Below are 20,131 nucleotides of genomic sequence, written 5' to 3'. Positions count from 1 at the left end.
TAGGATCTTTTTGTATTAAGGATATCCATTTAGTCTGATTTCTAATGCAAGTGTCTTTGGTCAGTTATTTGTCATTAATTTTATTTTGATTGATATGAAGATTGGCTAGTATTTCTTTGTAATAATTATATCAAACATTTTATAAAGTCTGGACCTTTTCTATGCTGTAATTATACATATTTTAAATTTTTTCAGTATGTTCTTCTAGTACTTTTACAGTTTTATCATTGACTGATTTATTTTTACAAAAATGGTAAGATAGAAAAAAAGCTTATTTTTTTCGAACAGCTTCCTTTTTAACAAACAACACTGAGTGAAAACTTTACCTTTTCTCCACTGACATGTGATGCCCTCTTATTATATGACAAACTCCTGTATGTCTTGGGAACTATTTCCTAGGTATCCAACTGTTTACCTTATCTCCCTTGAAATTTATACACCAGTAAAAACTGTTTAATTTGATATAATATCTGGTAAGGCAAATCTCTCGCCATTACTTATTTTTTAAATAAGTTTTTATTTTAACTCCAGTATAGTTAACACACAGTGTTAAATTATTTTGAGGTGTACAATATAATAATTTAACAATCTATACATTATTCAGTGCTCATCATAAGAGTGCTCTTTAATTCTCATTACCTGTTTCACCTATCCCCCCAACCCATCTCCCAAACAATCTTCATTATTCTTGGGTATTTATCTATCCATAACTGCTTTTAATGGGACATCTTCATGAATGATAAATTTTCCATAAAAACACATAATTTAATGTTTTATATTAGTGAAAAAAAACCCCACAAAATTTGCATGTCGTCTTAAGATGATATACTTTTGACCATCTATCACCAATTCTCTATCAATGTTTCTAGATGCTCCTCTGTTTTTAGGGGTAGTTTCATAGAGAAGTAGAAAGAGGCTAGACTTTGCAGTCAGAGATTTGGATTTGTTCCCTCCCTCAATTGCTTATTATTTTATAACCTTCAGCCTATTACTTAAAGTGGTTGAATGTCAGGTTCATCATTTGAAAAAATGAGGGTAAAAATGCCTGCCTTGTAAAGTTCCTGGAGCATTAGATAAATTGTATTTTGAATAACTTTGAAATATGCCTGACTCTTGGTGGGAACTTTCTGGAAAATAATCTCAAATAGATTTTGACAATATCCTCATCCATAGCTCCGATAGAGGTTTCTCTCCTAACTCCACAATTGCCATGACTCGAATCCTTTTATTTGTCTGATAACTTCTATTCATCCTTTAAGAAAGCTCAACTATTGTTTCCATTAGAAATACTTTTTCTCACTTCCCCATGTTTAGTACTTCCTCTCCTTTATCAGTGTGCCCACAAGTCCACAAATTGTGGTGCATTCTATTTATCTGATAACTTGTTTGCCTCACCAAGGAAACTGTTAACTCCTACATGGAAAGTCACTTGTTGCTGATCCTATTGTTTCAATCTCAGCATATGACTTCCCCTGTAATTCATTCTCAAAATTAGCTGCTGATTGAACACACATTTTTTTATGGGTAAAAGGAGAGCACACAGAACATAATTATATTCGTAATTTTTCTTTGTTCTATGAGAAGAAATTAGGGAAAAGAATGACACCAAATCAGTTCCTAGAAATGGTTTCTGTCATTATCCCATAAACCTGCATCGACCTGACATGGCCTTCTGGCCCTACTTGCCAATAGGAAGCGCAAGCACTACAACAGGAAGTGCAGGGACAACAGGAAGTGCAGACCACTGAACTCCCCTGACAGGAAGAGCGGAACGTGTAGCTCGAGGCGGCACGCAAGCGCACAGACGGCTATGTAGCCTGACCCCTCCGGAACTTCCGGCCTAGCCAAGGGCAACGACTAAAGGCCTAGTACAGAGGCTACTGCCTGAAAAGATAAAGGTATTTTCGGAGACTTCCAAGAATTCTGTGGTTTGTTTGTTTGTTGTTTTTTTGCAGGCGGGTTTCTTGGTATCATTTTTGAAGTTAGGCTGGTGGCTCCACTGTGGAGTTGGGACGTTTTGCACAACTATATAGTTATATTAGAGACACTATTCTTATCCAGCTCTTCAAGGTACTTGAATTTTCCCTTCTCTTTAGGACCCCCCTTTGCCACACGATGCAGCGGTCTTTAGAACAAGCTTTGGAGCGTGCGGAGTATGTCATTGCGAGTGCCCAGCAGAGGCCTCCTAAAAGGAAAGGCTCGTCAAGCGGGGAAGGGTCTCTGTATGAGAAACTGTATGACCTCTATGTGGAAGAATGCGGGAAGGAGCCCGAGGCCGCGGAGGAACTAAGAAGCAACGTGAACTTGTTGGAGAAGCTCGTCAGGAGAGAGTCGTTGCCGCGCTTAGTGGTCAACCTGTACCCGGGAAAGGAGGGATATTCGCTGATGCTGGAGGGCTTAATGGGTTCCTATTCGGAGACCATTCGACTGCCTTATTAATAATTGGAGTTGCTTCAATACTTGGACGCTGAAGAACTGCCTCCCGCCCTGGTGGACCTCCTGGAAAAATGTCAGGTTAACTTTTTTCACTCTGGGTGTGTCGTAGCCCAAGTACGGGACTACCGGCAGTGCAGTCGGGAACCTCCAGGCTACGAGAGCCGGCATGTCCTCCTGCGGCCAACGATGCAGACGTTAGTCTGCGACGTGCAGTCCATGGCCAGCGATCACCCGACCTGGACCCAGGAAGACAGACTTTTGCTCGAGAGCCAGCTGATCTTAGCCACTGCCGAACCGCTGTGTCTTGATCCTTCTGTATCAGTAGCCTGCACTGCAAACAGGCTGCTCTATAACAAGCAAAAGATGAACACTCGCCCGATGAAAAGGAGCTTCCAGAGGTATTCTGCACCCTCCCTGCACCTGCAGGAGGAGCTGTCTCATTGTCCACCTCCTCCTGAGCTGAGAGTATTGACTTACAAGAAAAGCAAAGAAAGTAAAACAAGTAAGAACTGTGACTTTGTAAGTTCTAAAGTCGGGAATTATGTAGATACATGGAAACAGAGACCCTGTGACTTGGCCATACCTTCTGAAGTGGACGTGCAGAAATACGCTAAAGAGGAGAAATCTGTCGAATATGATGACTCACAACCAACAGTCTGGCCAATCTACAAGGCAAATGATAATTCTGAATTTGGATATGAAAGTGGCAATGAGTCTCCGACAACAAAGCCGGCCTTCATGCAGTCACTTAATGATCCACTTATCTCTGGTAAAAGAAGGGTACGAAAAAAAATCAGACATAAAAGACAGGAGACTCCTCCACACTCCTCCACATGTGACCATTCAAACAGTGTTCTTCCTGGGTCAAAGACGGATGCTGGGGGGGAAGTCATTCAGTCAGAGGTCTTGGTCCAGGAGAAGGCCAAACATCTGGTCACCATGTCACACAGCTCCAGTGGCTCAGCCAGCCTTAGCCAGCTGCCTCCAGGGAAAGAAACAGAACTGCCTGAGATGGTGTCTGTTCAATCTTCAATCCTGGGGAAGGGAATCAGCCATCCATCTCCATCCATCAAACCTCTCTCAAGCTCAGGAGAGAGTAGGTCAGGTAACAGATTTACTCCATGGCAGGGAAGCAGCTCTCTTAACTCTCCATTTCCTTCTGCAGCTACTAAGCCACCAAGTCTTTCCCAGAAATTCGCTGTGGAAGTGAATCAAATTAGCACATTTCCTGTGGCTACTGTGTCCACCACAAGCTCACTACAAAGCCCCCTGGCCACCGAGGTCATAGCGAATTCCCAGAAATCCTTGGTGGAAGTGAAACAAGTTAGCGAGCTTCCTGTAACCACCCTGACTACCACCAGCTCATCACAAAGAACCCTGACCACCCCAGTCACAGTCAATTTCCAGAAACCCTCTGCAGAAGTGATTCCAGTTAGCATTCTTCCTGCAGCCACTTTGTCCACTACCAGCTCACCACAAGGAACCCTGGCCACCAAGGTCATGGGCACTTCCCAGAAATCCTCTGTGGAAGTGATTCGAGTTGCCATGCCTCCTACAACTACTTTGTCCAGTGCTAGCTCCTCACAGAGAACCTTGGCCCCCCAGGTCGTGGCCAAGTCCAGGAAATCTTCTGGGGAAGTGACTCCAGTTAGTATACTTCCTAAAGCCACCATATCTACTCCCAGCTCCTCACAAAATACCCTGGCCACTCCAGTCATGGCCACTTCCCAGAAATCCACTGTGGAAGTGATTCGAGTTACCATGCCTCCTACAGCTACTTTGTCCACTACCAGCTCGTCACAGAGAACCTTGGCCACCAAGGCCAAGGCCAAGTCCCAGAAATCTGTGGAAGTGACTCCAGTTAGTATACTTCCTAAAGCTACCATATCCACTACCAGTTCATCCCAAAGAAGCCTGGACCCCCAGGTCACAGCCAGTTCTGCTGGCCCCAACATCATCAAAGTGGTGGGCCCTGTTTGTGGAGCCCAGGCTTTAGTGACAGGCTCCAGCCCTGGGCAGGGCTCTACTGCTGGGGCCACAGCTCCTACAGGAATCAATCCCAGCAATCTGCCCTTGGGATCCTGGCCACAAAATGCAGTCCCTGCTGTACTGCAGGTTCCTTCTCAAGTACATGTTCAGTTTTTGTTAAATGATGTGCCAAGTATCAGGCCAGTAACTGTGCTCCAGCTTCCACAAGGTTCAGTCGTTTTCAACACCCAGCAACAGCCTCAGCAGCAGTGGCTCTACCAATTGATTCCACAACAACTTCAACAACCCACAGCTTCCAGTCAACAGCCCGCAGCTTCTCATCCTCAGCAGCCAGTATCACAGGGTTCAAGTGCACAAGGGCCAACCAGTCAGAGAACAGCCTTATCCGCTCCACAAGCTGGTATCCTTAACCTCACTGGAGCAGGAAGTTTGCTGCAGCCCCAGGCAGCTGTGCTGTCTCCACTTGGCTGTGTGGACAGCCAGAGACAACCCGGGCAGAGCGGCCCTCAGCACACAGTGCAGCTGCCCCCTGCCTCACAGCTTCAGCCACAGCAGCAGGAACAGTTGAGAATCCTGCAGCACTCAGTGGCTGTGACAACAGGAGCCACCCAGACAGCTCAGCCACATCCATCTAATGAGCATGCAGCAAACCAATCAAAAGGTAAAATGAACAAAGGCACACCAACCACTCCAAAATCCTAGATCTTGCATTAATTTTTTCTCTCTTTTAAACAAAACAATATTGAAGTAAAAGGTTTCTGAGTTTTTACTTCATCTTTGTCTTTGATGTCTCAGTATTTTACACTGCTAGGTATACAAACCATACAGAAGCACAACCTTATTCTTTTTAAATAAAAACAGGGGAGTGATTTAATGAAAAAAAAAAAAAGAATGGACTATGATATTAGCTACCATGAGGTCGTTATCCCAGCTCTGTAATTAATTAACCTTAAACCTGTTTCTTAACTTACATGAGTCTCCAGTTCCTTATCCGTAAAATGTGAATAGGAATATTCACTTCTTAAGTTTATTGTCAAGGTTATATAAGATATATTAAATATTGAAATACAAATTAATTTTATTTAATATAAATATACAATATTTGAAAGAAATAAACATAAGTACGTAAGCTGAAAATAAACTATAGTAATAATATTAGTGCAAATAATAGTTTTGTTGTATTACATAAAAGCTAACCTTGGAATCAATAGCAAATACGCTATAGGAACTTAATTCCTCAAAAAGAACCACCCTAGACTTTTAAATGTACACACACACACACACACACACACACACACACCTCTTAGGTTTTCAAGTTATATAGATATAGGTACAGTTATAGACCTGTAGATTCAGATCCAGATATAGAGATTTTAATCCTCTATTAAATAAACAGTAACCCTTTTACTCTACCTAGATGCACCACACGGGAAATTCTCTCCGATAAAACTGGGTGCATAAGGCACTTGTAATTCATTCTTCAGTAACTGAAGGATGATTGCGATCTATGACTCAATATCATTTGACAGACAATATTCTTCAAGTGCATTATTCATGTGGTGCTTATTATTTTGCAAACACTTCATAATATACAAATGCACCTGCTATCTGTCTCTTGCTCCTCTATTCCATCTTCCTCCTCTGGTCTGTCTCAATTAGTTTGTCCCCATTAGACAATATCCACTAGAGAGAAAACGTAAGTTTCTTAACCTAAAATGGACATGTGAATGAAAAATGATAACTTTAGATGAACTGAGGAAAAAAATTATAACAGGCAATTATAGGGAAAAGAATAAATAACTGTGATATGAAAATATCTTTAAATATAGCTGCTAATTAAAAGTGATTTCTGCAGCCCCTAAACAAGATATTTTATGAGAACACTGTAAGGCAAGAAGGTAAATGACTACACTAAAACTCTCTTGCCCCCGAATTTAAATGAATTCATAAATGTGGATAATACTTTGGAAATAACTTATATGAGGGGCGCCTGGGTGGCTCAGTCCATTAAGCATCTGACTCCTGATTTCAGCTCAGGTGAAGATCTCATGGTCCAGGAGACTGAGAACCCTGCTGGGCTTCGCATTAACAGTGCAGCCTGCTTGAAATCCTCTTCCTCCCGCTCTCCCTGCCCCACCCCTCCCTCTCACTCAAAATAAATAAACTTAAAAAATAAAATAAAACATACGTAACTGTAAAGATTTATATCACTCAAAATGTCGTCTTCCTGAGGTTTTGGAATTGAAGATTGCTTAAGAAAATTAGCTAATGGAAACGTCATAAAAATATAGTTGTTAAATAGTTATTTTTGTTAAAAGACTTTATTGTATTGTAATATGTGATATTTGAGACATCCCCTTGGATGACTCGTAAACATCTTTCATTTAGCATGTCCAGGTATGATGGCATTCATCATTTCCCTAAGCCTACCAGTCCCTTTAATGTTTGGTGTTAGAATAGTTCACAAAGTAACTGAATTAATTGCCAAGCAGTTCTAAATACTTTAAGAAACAGAAAATCTCTCTGTATATCCTTATCCCTAACTACCTCTACTTCAACTTTTGGGCTTTGAGGGATTCTTAGAGAAATCCTCAAATTTCCTTCCTAACAGCTGAATGACCAACCACCCCACATAAGGTAACAGTATGAAAAAGTTGTAAGCAGAATGAGTCCTGACACCTGCAAATAGATTTATGATAAAATATTTCATTTGTGACATTTTAACATGTGTCACAGTGCACTGCTGAATACCCTTTGGTGCACGTGCATAAGATGTGGAATCAAATTCAAACTATTTTGTTTGGTTATATGAGGTCTTATTTGACGTGGGTTTGGCCTCTCCTCCCTATTTCCTCCCATTTCCCCATTCACACCTGTGGCTTCCTCTGTTCTTAAAGTACTGCTGGTCCTGATACGTGAGTTGTTCCTCATTTCCATGTTGTGGTGGAGATCCTGAGCCAGGAACTCCTTTCCATTCTGTGCTCATCCTGTAATGCTTAGCCTAAGCACTGTCACTCTGGGGTCTGAGTCTATTTCCATATCATCCCTTATGACAGCTCCCTTCAAAGTACTGCACAGGATTCTTTGTGGATCAAATATGGTAGTAAATATAAAGAAATATAAGAATTGAAATGTACACTGATATAAGTATCCTTTTCAGATTTTTATTTTTTCAAACATAAATTCTATAACATTGCATGCATATTATAGTATTAGTATTTTTAATTGATTAAAATTTGCTATATATAAAATCATAAATATATGTAATACATATTTATATTCTCTATGTTCAATGTCACAACTGTCTTTTTAAAACATCAAAGAGTGCTAAATGGCAATTATTATTGTGAAAAATAGGATATGTATGTAATAATAGCACTTTTTCAGTATTTGTAATTTCTCTTTAAGCAGAGGTTAAAATGATATTTATATATAAGAAACAAGAGAATTAAATACAGCTCTTTTGTTTTCTTGTCTTTGAACCAAGAAAATATTCCTGAAGTTATGATTCAGTTATAGGTCATTCTGATGAACTGTAACAGAAAAGTTTTCTTTTGCAAAATTCTAAGGCCAAACTGAAGAAGAAGAAGAAGAAGACAAATCAGTACAAATCTCCTTTTTATTTCAACTCACCCCATTTCTTATGTATTTGTATTACTTAAAAGTTTTGAATTCTGGGCATATAGTTATGTAGGCAAATAAAACAATGTTTTCCTGTCTGTTTAGCTGTTATTATATCATGTGATAGTAGCCTGATGGAGCTTTATTAGAATGCGGGGCTGTGTTTGGGATGACATGAATTAAATCAGATGTGATAGAAAATGGGGAATTACTGTGCAATGAGAAAGTTTTGACTTTTGCAAGATGCAAAAGTTCTGGAGATCTGATGTATGGCAGTGTGAACACATCTAATACTACTGAACTACTAATACTTAAAAATGGTTAAGGTAGTAAATTTTATGTTTTGAGTTGTTTTTTTACCACAACTAAGAATTTAAAGCAACCACCACCCAACAGATGTGGCATATAAAATCCTTCATTTTCAGAGGCCTTAGGGAAGCCTTCACCTATGCACTCATAGCACAGTGGTTAAGAGAACAACCCTCTGGGACCACACTGTCTAATTTTAAAACCTGGCCCTTACCACTTGCTGGTTGTAGGGCCATGGGTAAGTCACTTAACCTCTCTGGGTCTCCATTTCTTCACCTGCAAAATGGAGATATTTAATGGGAACTTTTTAAAGAGCTGTTATGAAGATTAAAGAAGAAAGTATTTGTAAGCTGTTTAGATATTCCACGAAATAAATTCCCCAGAATAACTGAAATGGAGGGGTTCGTCTGACCAAATTTAAAGGAAATGACCTAACAAAATAGGCAGTCTGGCAAACATGAAGTAACAATGATAAAGTAAAAGGTACACCTGGAAGTGGTGCTCATTCTCTAAGGCAAATAAGAGTTACGCATTATCCTTGAATTATAAAAATGGTGTGAGATGAGGTTTCTGAGGCTGTGGACAGAGCAAACAAATAGTAGTTCCTCATACAAGCTCCAAATCAAACATTCCAACAGGAAGCCACCTGAATTACAAAAGCCGTTGGTTCACACATGCCCCACTCCACTAGCCTTTCTAAGTGGCTGAAGACTTTTATCTTATTGTAGTTTAATGACTAATGATTCCCTGAGGTGAAAAGGGAGATGACCAACCAAAACCAACATTGTCCAAATATTCATCTAAAAGGCTTAACAGCGACTGTGAAGAAGTCACCAAAGCTTACAGTCTAGTACATTAAGAACAAATAAATTATTAACAAAGTAGAGAAAACTCTAGCATGGCTTTCAAATCAAAGTGTATTAATCAAGCACAATTTATGCATTAGAAGGTTACAGTGGAAATGCCTTTTAATTTTTTATTATATTTTAAGACTGACATTCAATGATAATTTTAAGAAACATTGCAGTTTCAGATTTAAATGGAAATAGCAACGGATAATCCAGATGCAGTGTTGACATGCTATCACTTTTTTATCATTTGCCCTCATTTCAGCTTAATAAGCTCTCTTGGCTCTCATCTTTCAGTGTTTAATCCAAAGCAATTAAACTGATATGCAAATGCCATCTCCCTTGCTTTAAGAATGACACTTAACACACAATTTCATTACAACAGGCAACTGGAATGTTTGTAGACTGATCAGCTCATTTTTATTTTTAAAATAAGTCTTTTCTTACAATGTATGCTTGTAAATAAAATGTCCACACACACAAATTTTATTTGATAAATGCCATGTGGATATTTGTCTTGTATACTAAACACAAAGTTCATACCATGTGATATTTCATTAAAAGCCTACTATTCTTTTGCTAGTCTCTACAGAAATATTTTACCTTATGAACTGCATTAGCAAAAAGTATAAGGTAAGCAGAAAATGAACAAAGTTGTATGTGTATGTGTGCACATGTGTATGTTTAAGGTAATCTGTCTTTTAAGATCAGTTTTAAATAAGAGTTCAGAAGGTTATAGAGGAAATGCCAGATATACTTTATGAGAATAGATTCAATTAGTTAGGATTATAGAGTAGACTGGTTGTATTAATGGTCCCAGTTCTTACTGCTGCTTATATCCATACCCTTTGGCATGTGACCTTCACTCTCAGTCCACAATGTGACTTGCTTGGGCCAATGGGATGTTGTGAGTTATGAAGCAAGGGCTTGAATCAGTACTTACACATCTCTTCTTCCTCTGTTACACCTCTGCTGTGAACATGAGAACATGGCTGAACTAGCTTCTGGAGGATGAAGGTCTCACAGAGCTAGATTCTAGCCTTCTCATTTATTCCACCTTAGGCCACTGGAAATCAGTCAACAAGTGGTTAACTTCTAAAGAGGAAGTCAGCTGTAGTTGGCTAGGTTTAGGAGAAAGTATACTTTCTCATCCTGTGACTCACTTATTTTAGTCATCATCAACTGGGAAACCACATTATGTGGGATAGTATGCATCAATGTCATAAGATTTACTAGATTTTCCATTAAGCATTAATGACATATATTCAATAACACCCTTAAACATTCAGAAGCTTTAGAAAGACACTGTATTAAAAAGATATGTCAACATTTGAGCATTTCTTCAAAAAGGAAATATTTCTCTTTGGTCAAGTAGCTCAAAAATCACTTAATGGATAAACCAATATTAATCATACATGTATACTTATCCCATACATTCACTCAAATATTTACTGACAAACTACTGTGTGCCAATCATGGTCAAAAGGTATGGGAAACAAAACAGATAAGCTTTTGAACTTTGATTTAAGTGCTTTGCTTGGTAAATTCAAATAAAACTAATCCTTAATTCAACCAAACACTGTAAACCCAATAACATGAAAATCAGCACTGTAAAATTTAATTTGACAGATATAAAAAGTTAAAAATATTGAATCTGTGTATATGCACAAAAGAAAAAATATAAAAGACTGAAATATGTGAGCTATAATTAATATGTGCTTAATGTTATCTTAATTTTAACTTCTGTAATTATTTCCTGAATAATCTATTTCATCTGTGACCTAAGACCTATATGGCTAAGAATCATTTAAGTGAATCTAAAAATTTACAGTTTTAGCATGATCCCAAGACGAACAATTGGTCAATTTATCAAACTCTGAATCATGGAAACGCCAACTCCTGTTGGAAGTGTTAAGTCTTTAAAGCATGGTGCTCAGGTGAATAGATGGTGTTTAAATACAGCTGCCACCATTTATAAGCTGCCTGACCTTGAGTCTGTTTTTTAAACTCTAACTTATTATCTAATACATTTTTTAAAAAAATTCCACAGTTGTACTATACTAAAAATTTTGGAATTATTAATAGCTCACCATATCATGGACATATTTTCCCCCCTCTGATTCTATGGCTTCATGTAATCTTTTCTTAACTATAGCAAGAATCTGAAATGAAAAAAAGCGAAAAGAATTCTAGCCACTTAGCATACATTTACCTGACACACTCCTTTTCACTTTGATCATCACACACTAATTAACAAACTAGATTTTGTGATACCCAAAAAGAGATCGTTAATATTTTGGGGTTACAGCTTTATGCCACAAATATTTCCTGGCTGTAATCACTGGAACACTTGACAAAAAAAGTATCTCTAAAAATATGTAAGTGATAAAACTAAATTGTTGTAACATAGAATGCCATTTATAACTATACAGTCTACTTGCTACATTGTTACAAGAACTTTTCACACATTGTCCCCATCCCTTGGGTCTCTCTCACGGCATAAGAAATAACATATATGTATTATAAGATACAATTTCTATTGGTTAGTAAAGGTTTTCTAAATCTTATCTAAGAGGCTTGATATGAGAATCATAGTTAAAATATATTTTAATATAGGTGAAAGACCTTCATAAACAATAAAGTATTAGTAATTTTCTGAGTCTCAGTTTCACCTACAAGATAGCAATAATAATTTCCACCTCACAGGATTTTCTAAACATTCAATGGGAAAATATATGCGAAACAATATAATGCCAGAGGCAGAGAAGTAGCTCAATAAATGATTAATTACGGCTGAGCAACTTTAAACATCTAAAGCAACTTACAAATTCAAAGGTAGAGAATCTGTATATATATATATATATACACACATATATATATACACACATATATATATACACATATATATACACATATATATATATACACATCACACACACATTACATATTATAATCTAAAATATAATCACATATATTTTTTTAATGTTTTATTTATTTCTAGGAGAGAGAGAGAGAGAGAGAAGGGGAGAGGGTCAGAGAGAGAGGGAGTCACAGACTGAAACAGGCTCCAGGCTCTGAGCTGGCAGTCAGCAGAGAGCCCAACGCGGGCCTCAAACCCACGAACCGCGAGACCATGACCCGAGCGAAAGTCGGACGCTTAACCGACTAAGCCACCCAGGCGCCCCAATATAATCACATATTATACCCTCTTTCAAATGTAGTACATTAAATTGTTCCAAGTGAGAAAAAATAGCAGGGAAAATATGATGTAAAAGTAACATGGTGAAATTGATGCTTTCTCTGATTTCCCTATTGTCTCCAGGTGAAAAATAATCATCAAATATCAGATGTCTTATATGATAACTTTCTGATTTTCTATTTTTTCTAGGTATTGCTTTGATGAGTGAATGTACCAAGAATATTCTTTTCAGGTCAAAAGATCCTTTGTCATAGATAATATCTGATAATTAGTTTTAAGAAAAGACAAGACTATGAACTAGCCCTGATTTATGTGGTCGAGAGTCAAACGTTCATCAATTGATTTTGTAAAAATCTGAATACACAATAGAATTCCCCAAGATTAACATGGCTCTTATACTTCTAGTTCATCATTCCTTCCTTTCTTACCTCCTTTAATCAACTTATATCCCATAGCCCCTTCCTAGCTTAGTTTAATTCTCTGACAGTCTAACTGGTTTGGTCCATCATTTCAACAATGCTCTTTCTATCCATGAATTTCTCACTACATGTTTTTATTTCACCAATTTGCCAAGTCGTGACTCTTTCTCCAAAGTCGTGCATCCATTCTTCAAACACACAACCAAATCATCTGGAGGATTTTTAAAGATTTTTTTTTTTTATATATGCATCACATTAATGAGAGTAACTACTTCAAGGTATCTAATGTTGATATAAATTATCCAAAGAAGAAAATAAAGGTGAAACGGAGATTATAAATAAAGCTGCCAGTAGCAAGAAAGTAAGTTCAGAGGGGGAGAATTATGTTCAAGAAATGTTAAATGTTAAGTAGAAAATCTGGCTGAGAAAACTCCTATAAAAGATACAATGGTGAAGTTGTGTTTCTAATAGTATGGTAATCTAGGTTATTTGGACCAACCTTACCAATAAAAAGAAATAAGAATACTGTGGGGTTTTTTTCCCTCAAAATGAAATACTTCATAAGAGTCCTAGGGCAAAATCTAAGTAAAACAGGAACGATGAAGATATTTCCCTAAGGGCATTTATTGGACCTACCTAGTGATCCCACTTGCCACAGCCTAGGTTTTATAGTGGCACAAGACTGAGAGAGTGGGGAGAGGAGGCTCTGTCAAATACCACACTGGAGAGAACGCCCACCAAATAAAGCTAATGGCTCTACCCTCAATAAAATGATGAAACAGAAAAAAAAAAAAGTGACTTTCCCCAAATCCTTACACATTCTTAAGGTAGATTTATAGTACAGTGTTACTTAGTCCCCTCTCCAAAACCTCAAGATATGAATTTAATTTAATTTATACTGACTCCAGGGTATCACACCTTAGGCACTCTTTGACAAGGGAAATGGAAGTCCTTTCTAGAAGAGTTCTCCTTTATCCTAAGCCTCAGAGAATCCCCAAAAATAATATTCCAAGGAAAATAATCAGCTCATTGAAACAAACAAACAAGCAAACAGCTACTAAGCACAAAAGGAAATAGGGGACATTGAGCAATAATCATAAGAACAGAAAGCAGCTCACTCTCTGTACTCTCTATAGTGAAAATACAGATCTAGAATTATCAACCAGCACTTTTAAAACAAAGAAATAAAAGATAAGCATTAAGTATATATAGATATTCTATATCTGTCTATAAAACTTACCTAACTAATTTGAAATAAAGCAATTCTGGGGCCCCTAGAGGGCTCAATTGGTTGAGCATCTGACTCTTGGTTCAGCTCCAATCAGGATCTCACAGTATGTGATATCGAGCCCCATGTTGGGCTCCATGATGACAGTGCAGAGCCTGCTTGGGATCCTCTCTCCCCCTCCCCTACTTGTGCACACTCTTTCTCTCAAGATAAATAGACCTTTAAAAAAGAGAGAAAAAGAGCAATTCTTAGAACCTTCAGAAAATGAAAATATAAAGAGTGCACTTGTGATGAGTATCAGTTGTTGTGTGGAACTGTTGAATCCCTGTACTGTACCCCTGAAACTAATATTACATCGTATGTTAACTACCTGAAATTTAAATAAAAACTTAAAAAAATAAAACCTCAATGGACAGGTTTAATATCATATTAAATGCAGCTGACAAGGAAACAGAACTAAAGCATACAATGGTAGGGAGGGAGAAAGTCACTAAAATAGGAAAGTGCCCACCATCTCCCAAACATCCTTTACTTAGGGTGAGCCAGAACAAATGGGTAATGAAATACTCATTATAAATGGGATGGAGCCTGAGGGTCACAGATGACGGGAGATTTACTTTCATAACACCACAGATGTAAAGACACCATGGTCACAGATTTCTAGACTGCATCCTTGGTCTTGATTACCCTTAAAATGAATGTTTTGCTGCTTATATAAAGGACAGGAAGAAGACAGAAAAATCAAAATTCATTTTCAGGAAAAAAGAAAGCCTAGAATTCTAGCCATGGATGTTAGAAGCTTCTTCTCAAGTATTTAATTATATAATTTTTTTCAGAGTACAGTGAATGAAAAGAGCATAAAAATGTGATCATTGGTACTGTAATCAAACTTCGAGAGAGAAATAATAACCAAGCACTTATGTACCAAAGTACTGTTTTATGTACATTATCTCCTCAACTCTCACAATGGCCTAGGAAGAAGAAATTAATATCCTTCTTTGATGCCTAAGGAAATAGATTTGGACAGGAGAAATACATTGTAAAGAACAGGATTTGCACTCATATCTGCTGCCTCAAGAGCTCAAGCTCTTTTTGTTTGTCTCAAGGTTTTATTCAAACTCTAATTGGTTAGCATAAAGGGTGATACTGGTTTCAGGAGTAGAACTTAGTGATTCATCACTTACAGACAATACTCGGTACTCATCGCAAGTACGCTCCGTAATACTCATCACTCATTTAGTTCATCTGCCTCCATCAACCCTCAGTTTGTTCTCTATGGTTAAGAATCTCTTGGGGATGCCTGGGTGGATCATCTGTTAGGCATCCAACTCTTTAATTTCAGCTCAGGTCATGACCTCATGGTTCATGAGTCCAAGCCCCGTGTCAGACTCCAAGCTGACAACAAGTAGCCTCCTTGGGATTCTCTCTCTCCCTCTCTCTCTGCCCCTCCCCTGCTCTATAAATATAAATGAATGAATGAATGAATCTCATACGGTTTGCTTCTCGTTTTGTCTGCCCCCTATGTTAATCTGTCTTGTTTCTAATTTTCCACATATAAGTGAAATCACATGGTTTTTTATTGTTCTGACTTATTTTGCTTAACATAACACACTCTAGCTACCTCCGTGTCAATGCAAATGTCAAGATTTCATTCTTTTTGATGGCTGACTAATAGTCCATTGTGTGTATACATACATATTACATATACATACATACATCTACATATACATATATACACACATATCTACATATACATATATATATCACATCTTTATTCATTCAACAGTCAATGGACATTTAGAAGACTCCAAGCTCCCAACACCAAAAACTGTTATTTCTTTTTTTAAGTAAACACTACACCTTACACCAACATGGGGCTGAAACTCACAACCCGCAGATCGAGTCACATGCACCCACATGCACCAGTGGGCACCGACTGACCCAGTTAGGTGTCCCTAAAAAAAACACTAAAAATAGTGTTATTATAATATCCATATCTATATATGTAAATAAATTCAGGTTAAAACATCAGTGTCATCTTATTTTACATCTTTTTACATCTATACCATTTACATGAAGTCCCCTCCAAATTCCTTCCCAGATCTTTGACAACTTACTATTATAATCCTAGCTGTAATAATGCTGCTAGGCAAAAGACCTCTACCCTAGTTGTTTAGCATTCTATATTGTGAACAATGCCCTAATGGAAATATAGAAGGCAACCTGATAAATAGGATCAATTTGGGATCTAAAAGTCCATACAGATTAGAGTAATGGTCAACTATAACAAGGCAAAACGTAACACCGATGAAGAGAAGAGCCTCCACTTGGTTACAGAGCCAGCTGCAAAAGATTAACAGCTACCACAACAGTGGCGGGACATAACTATGTACCATCTGGGGGATGTATACAAACTGGTTTTAGCTATCAAAAGAAACAAAGTATCACAATATTTAGACCAAGGGAGGGGCTAGTCTCATTCTTTTCCACGTGTTAGACCAAAACAGTGATGTGACTGGAAATATGTCAAATGAATCACTATGCGAACTAGAGATATTCAGCGTATAAAAGAACACAAGAGCATAAAAGGGGGAGAGGTGACAGAGGTAGACATGTGTCCCCAGGCATCTGTTCATAGGGAGGCCCTAATGATTCTGTGTCAGGATGGTTTTAAATTCAAATCTGCATGTTAGCTTTATTGAGCTTAGAACCCCTCCAAATTTTGTCCTGTGTTTTCTGTGTTTATTTGTATCTGGGAAAATTCTATGAAGGATCTGAGCCAAAGAAGGCCTAAAGATATCATATTGCCTCTGAGCCCCGTCTACACTCCCAGCATTACTGGAAAAGTATGACGTTACAGCTTTCTTAAAATATCAGAAGAGCTTTTGTAAGAATGAAGAACTGCAATTGCTTTAGGGTAGGGTCCCAAGATACGGAACCTGACTCAAAAGGAAGGAACTTTGGTGAGCTCAGAATAAAAAATAAATTTCTAAGTGAACGATGAAAATAGAAATACCTGCCTCAGGATGTCATGGACTTAAACTTCAAATACAGGCTAGACGGCCATTTGGCAGATATGGCGCAAGGAAACATACGATGAGCACATAAAACTAAATGAGCTACAAAGTACCCTCCCCCATCCTATGACTGTTTTAGACTAAAACTCCCCAATTTCTTCTTCTTTGTTTGACTCTTTCTGTAACTTCTAGTCTGATTTTCAAATACCAGTTTGAAACAGTCATCCTCAAAATTCTTCTAGCATCTTAAATCCATTCAGTTAAAGACCAGAATATATCATCTGCCCAATTTCCTGTTTCTATTCTGATACCACATTATCCTAGTCATCCAAGCAGGAAACCAGTCATTATGGGCCCCTCCCTTTCCCCCTTCATCAGTTGCTAAATCATGTGGATTCTGCTTTACAAAATGTTTCTTATACCCACCTCCCCCTTTCCATTTCTTTCCCACTCTGCTAGTCCAAACCTTCACTATTTCTCACTCGGGGCATTTGGTAATGAGCTGTTAACTATTATCCTCCCTCTGATCTCACCTCCATTCTATTTATCTAATATATGACAGCCAAATCAATTTTTCTCAAAAGGAGGCTGGATGACACATCTCCTTCTTCAAAATTCATTACCTCCTACAGAATTAAGTACAACCCCCTCACAAGGGGATCTGATATGAAAGCTACATCAAACTTTTCCATTCTCTCTCTCATTGTTATCTTGGATTAAGCACCCTCTAATTCTGGCAAAGTTTTTAACTTTACATCCTTGTATTTTCTCTCTCTCTCTCAGGTGACATTAAGCCCTTGCCTGGAGTGCCTCTAATTTTCATGTTTGTACTCAAAATTCATTTCAGGGGTGCCTGCGTGGCTTAGTTGGTTAAGTGTCCAACTCTTGATTTTGGCTCAGGTCATGATCTCAAGGTTTGTGGGTTTGAGCCCTACACCAGGCTCTGCAATGACAGCATGAATCCTGCTTGAAATTATCTCTCTCTTCCTCACTCTCTGCCCACCCCCCCATGCTCTTTCTTGCAAAATAAATAAACTTTAATAAATAAGGGGAAAAACCCATTTCAATATTGCCTACTCTAAAACATCTGTACTGTGTGATTACTCTCATTTGTAATCCTTTAGAGATCTTTATATTTTCGTTAGCCCACATTGTAATCCACTTTGTATTATAAATGTCTGCCTACTCAGAAAAATTCACTATACTTTAAAAGCCTAGGGAAAAAGGACCATTAGTCATTAATACTCTGTAGCATCTGGCACAGTGTAAGTGTTCAATAAATAAATAAGAGACAGACCAATTAGTACTGCTACTTTTTCAGTATATACATTTCATTCTCAATTTTAAGTTGGTATTCTCATAAAAACATGACAAATATATAGCCCATACACAATCACTACCACATTGGAAAATCTGCTAAGGTATATTTCCTCCTGATAGTCAACAGTGAAAGTTAAATATGCCCCAAGAAAAGCAACAGACAAAATCCATCAGCTCTCTCAGTTAAAAGGATATATTGTATGTACAAATCAATTCTCTGCTTAAAAACGTCTTCCTTGTGGGCACTATTTTTGTGGCTTTATTTAACAAGTATGATATATAGATATACATGTATTACTATACCCAGGAATTGTTATAACTGCTTTACAAAATATAACTCATTCAATTTATCATGCATTTTGATATGTAAACGCCTTCATTTCAGGGACAATGCTACAAGTATCTCTTAGGATGCCTGCTTAGCCACATATCCTTTTACAGGAAACTTCCCCCACTGAGAGCACAAGCTTAAACTCAGCTGAAGGCAATGGATGCACACTCCCAGCTCCTACAACTCCCCTCACCCACACAAACCTCTACAATGAGGACAAGTGCATTGAAACAGTGACAACCAAGAGGTCAAGATACCAACTCCCCAAAGACATCTATACCCTAATCTCCAGAACCTGTGAATATATTACCTTACTTTGCAAAAGAGACATTACTGGTGTGATTAAACTAAGGGCCAAGAGATAGTAAGATTATCCAGGGTTATTCATCTGAGCCCAATGTCATGAAAAGGAACGTTATAAGGACAAGAGGTAGGCATTACTTTCATACTGATTACACCCATGGGACAATCTTGACACAACTAAAATAAAGAGAAGACATAGGTGTGTTCTTACTTTTTGGGGGGTTTATTTATTTAAAGTATAGCTGACGCATAATGTTCCATTAGTTTCAGGTGTACAACATAATGATATTACATCTCTATGTCACGCTGTCCTTACCACAAGTATAGCTGCCATCTGTCAGCATACACTGCTATCTCAGTATCACTGACTATTCCCTGTGCTGTACCTTTTATTCTCAGGACCTATTCCATAGCTGGACGCCGGTGTTCCCATGCCCCTTCACCCATTTGTTCTCTGTAATCATAGGTCTGATACTGATTTTTTGTTTATTCTTCTGTTTTTTATATTCCACATATGAGAGAAATTGTATGGTATTTGTCTTCCTCCGTCTGACTTACGGTACTTAACATAATACCCTCGAGGTCAAGCCCTACTTTTGAAGTTCAAATCCAAGAAGTGAACTGGCCTTAATAAACAAGAAGGGATATATTTTGGTGATAGCCCAAATATAGCTAGATAGTAGCATTCTGATTTTAGAGGAAACATTAAAAAGCACAAGGAAAAGTAGTATTAAACTCTTGACAATTGCCCAAGTAACAAAGTTAATAATATCTCACTGTCGATTGTTTTTGATTCGTATGTGAGAATAATTCAAAGAAACTGCCGTACATTATGTATGTATACACACATACATGTTCATTTTTGTACCAAGTTCTATCATATACCATTCATGAAATAAATCCTAGATGGATGATACATCAAAATGCTTCTTTAAAAAAGCTATAAATGTACATGATTTCACATTTCGACACTGGGATAAGGAAGCCCAGAAGGCTTTCTTAAATAACACATGACAAAGGGGGAGAACGTGAAAGACCAGATTCATGCATTAAACTTATAAAATTAAAAACAAGTTTTAGCAACTTATGCAAAATAAAAAAGAAAACACAC

General features: G+C 37.8%; 2 protein-coding genes across 2 annotated transcripts in view; one reads left to right on the top strand and one right to left on the bottom strand.

The window, feature by feature from the left end:
* IL1RAPL1 (interleukin 1 receptor accessory protein like 1) overlaps positions 1-20,131 on the bottom strand; it is a 656,727-nt gene that overhangs the window by 570,959 nt on the left and 65,637 nt on the right. The gene's annotated exons all lie outside the window — the stretch shown is intronic.
* Positions 2,116-5,127, top strand: LOC120247439 (transcription factor SPT20 homolog). The gene is given in 2 exon segments (XM_039255352.1): positions 2,116-3,717; positions 4,363-5,127. Coding segments are annotated over 2 exon segments (2,367 nt in total).

The sequence above is a fragment of the Hyaena hyaena genome, unplaced genomic scaffold, assembly GCF_003009895.1.
Source record: "Hyaena hyaena isolate Hyena2069 unplaced genomic scaffold, ASM300989v1 scaffold_524, whole genome shotgun sequence".
Taxonomy (NCBI): domain Eukaryota; kingdom Metazoa; phylum Chordata; class Mammalia; order Carnivora; family Hyaenidae; genus Hyaena; species Hyaena hyaena.
This window is presented reverse-complemented; position numbering and strand designations above follow the sequence as displayed.